This window comes from Acipenser ruthenus, unplaced genomic scaffold, assembly GCF_902713425.1.
Source record: "Acipenser ruthenus unplaced genomic scaffold, fAciRut3.2 maternal haplotype, whole genome shotgun sequence".
Classification (NCBI taxonomy): Eukaryota; Metazoa; Chordata; class Actinopteri; order Acipenseriformes; family Acipenseridae; genus Acipenser; species Acipenser ruthenus.
Window position 1 is genome coordinate 27,501 of NW_026708287.1, and position 2,500 is coordinate 30,000.

The 2,500-nt window shown below is 57.8% G+C and overlaps 1 protein-coding gene across 1 annotated transcript in view; it reads right to left on the reverse strand.

Moving 5' to 3' along the window:
• LOC117404483 (neurosecretory protein VGF) overlaps positions 1-2,500 on the reverse strand; it is a 4,414-nt gene that overhangs the window by 843 nt on the left and 1,071 nt on the right. The window contains exon 2 of the mRNA XM_034007340.3: positions 1-1,546. This exon is cut by the window's left edge and continues 843 nt beyond it. Coding sequence (XP_033863231.3) covers positions 1-1,538 — 1,538 coding nt within the window. The 5' untranslated portion in view covers positions 1,539-1,546. The remainder of the gene's footprint in view (positions 1,547-2,500) is intronic.

The window sequence follows — 2,500 nt, forward strand, 5'->3', positions numbered from 1 at the left end:
CTGAGTCTGCCGGCGGTGTTTGGGTTGAGGGCGTGGTGGAAGGCCGGTTTGGGGGCGGGGTTAGGGGCGGGCCGTCGCCGGGGCTCGGGGGCGGAGTCTTTCTTCTTCTTCTTCTCCTCCACGTCGGTGATGATGTCGACGACGTCATCGGCGGGGAGGTGGAGCTTGCTGGAGATCTCGATCAGCCTGTCGATGGTCTGGGGGTCGAGGTCATCGTCGTCCTGCTCATCCCTGACCTCGACCTCGTTGGATCGCTTGTCCTCAGCTGCATTGTCTTCCAGAAGGTAGTTCTTTTTGCGTTGGTCTTGCCTGTGGTGGGGGTTATTACTGTGGCTGTGCCTTTCCTCTAGCTCCTCCCCCACCTCCTCCCTCTCCTGCTCTCTGGCGCCCCCTCCCTGCTTCGTGAGGTACTGCAGCAGCAGATCGGATGCCACGTCAGCCAGCTTCTCTTCCTCCTCCCTGGCTCTCTGTGCCTCGGCTGCCTGCCTCCTCACCTCCTCCTGCTCTGCCTCTTCCTCGGCATCTAACGCAGCCTCCTCCTCGTCTTCCTCGCTCCTGAACCGGGGGTGGTACAGCCTGGGCTGTGGTGCCTTCCTCTCTCTCTCCTCCTCTTCCTCTTCCTGGCTCTCCCCTCCTCTCTGCACCAGCCCCCTGAAAGCAGCGAGCTCCCTCACGTCCTCTCCCGAGTCTGCCCAGCTCCCTCTGCCCTTCCCCAGGCTGGCAACGGCAGCTCTCTCCCTCTCCTTCTCCCTCTCCTTCTCCTCCTCCCTCTCCTTCTCCCTCTCCCTCTCCCTCTCTCTCTCCCCGGCCACGCTATGCCTCTGCATCTCCCTCAGCGTGGCCTCCAGGTTCTCCAGCTCTTGCTCGGTCAGGACTCCCTGCTTCTCCTCTCCCTCCTCCTCCTCCTCTCCCTCCTCCTGCTCCTCCTCCTCCTCCTTCTCCTCTGAGGGGGGGTCGGCCGCTGGCTTCCCCCAGGAACTGCTCTCCCCCCTGGGCTTCTCCTTCTCCTGCCCCCCCGGGCCGCTCCTGGTCCGGCTTTTCACCCTCTCAGTCAGCCTCTCTTCCTCCTCCCTCCTCTCCGCAGCCTCTTCCTGTTGCTGCCGCCCCAGCAAGGCGAGGACTTCCTCCCCTCCCTTCCCCCCTCCTCCCTCCTTTCTCTGCTTCCCTCCCTCCCCCTCCTCCCGCTCCCCGCCCTGATTCAGCGCTTCAATCAGCACAGCGGCGAGCGTTTTCGGGTCGATGTCTTTGAACAGCTCCTCCTCCTGCTCTCCCTCCTCTCCTCCCTGCTCCTTGGGGCCGAGGCGGGCGGGAGAGGGACGGGAGAGGGACCGGGTTTGCACCTGCTTGTCCCCTCCCCTGGGCAGCTGGGGGGTCTCCTGGTTGAGCTCGTGGAGCCGCGTCATGCCGTCGTGCTCCATGCCCACGTCATCCTCCCGCGGGGCTTTGTTTTCTGTGACAGGTGCGCCGTGGGCGAGGAGGGCGAGGGTGACAGAGAGGAGCAGGGAGACTGCGCAGCTGTGGTAACAAGACCACGTCATCGCTGAGTCTGCAAGAAACACAAAGGAATAAAGAAATACATATGTGTTATGCTTTACCACACATCTCTGTGCTTTACAATGCTTCCCTGTGCTTTACCAGACCTCTCTGTGCTTTACAATGCTTCCCTATGCTTTACCATACCTCTCTGTGCTTTACAATGCTTCCCTATGCTTTACCACACCTCTCTGTGCTTTGCAATGCTTCCCTATGCTTTACCAGACCTCTCTGTGCTTTACAATGCTTCCCTATGCTTTACCAGACCTCTCTGTGCTTTACCATGCTTTCACTGTGCTTAGTCTAAGTTCCAAACTGGAACGCATAACTGTTCTAAATACAGAACTCCGAATGGCTCTATTTGGAACCTTGTAAACAGAACCCTAGGCAAGACCAGGCGTTCCAGAGCAAGTCTAAAATTCTATATAGAACGCTCGCAGGAAACTCCTTTTTTCTTGGAGTGATAACGCCGACTTTTAATCTGAAACGAGTTATCTTTCCCCCTGTATTGAAGCTGGTAAGAGCAACACACAGAAGCCTGCATTGCTAAAGGCAGTGAAACAGGCTCGTGGCAGCTGTATAACGCAGTGTGTTCATTAATGCTGCACACTGAGAGAGTGTCCGTCTCTCTGCTGCACACACTCTACAGAGAGTCCGCATTCATGAGTCAGGGATGGGAAAAGGTCAGTCTAGATAGAGCGGAGGGAGGCTTCTGTCGTTGCCCTGGCAACCAGGCTTACTCACTGATTCAATTTCCCTGTAGATGGATTGAACTGTTTCCATAGCAACTTATATACCTGACTTAATTGAAGATGCAGATTTGGAAAGTGTAGCCCCCCCTCTCCTTCCCTCCCTCCCCCTCCCCCTCTCCCTCTCCCCTACCCCCCTCTTGATTTCAACCTCTTCACCCGCTGTGCAGAAACTCCAGCCCCCAATTGCATGAGACAGCCCTCCTCAGGGCTTCCCA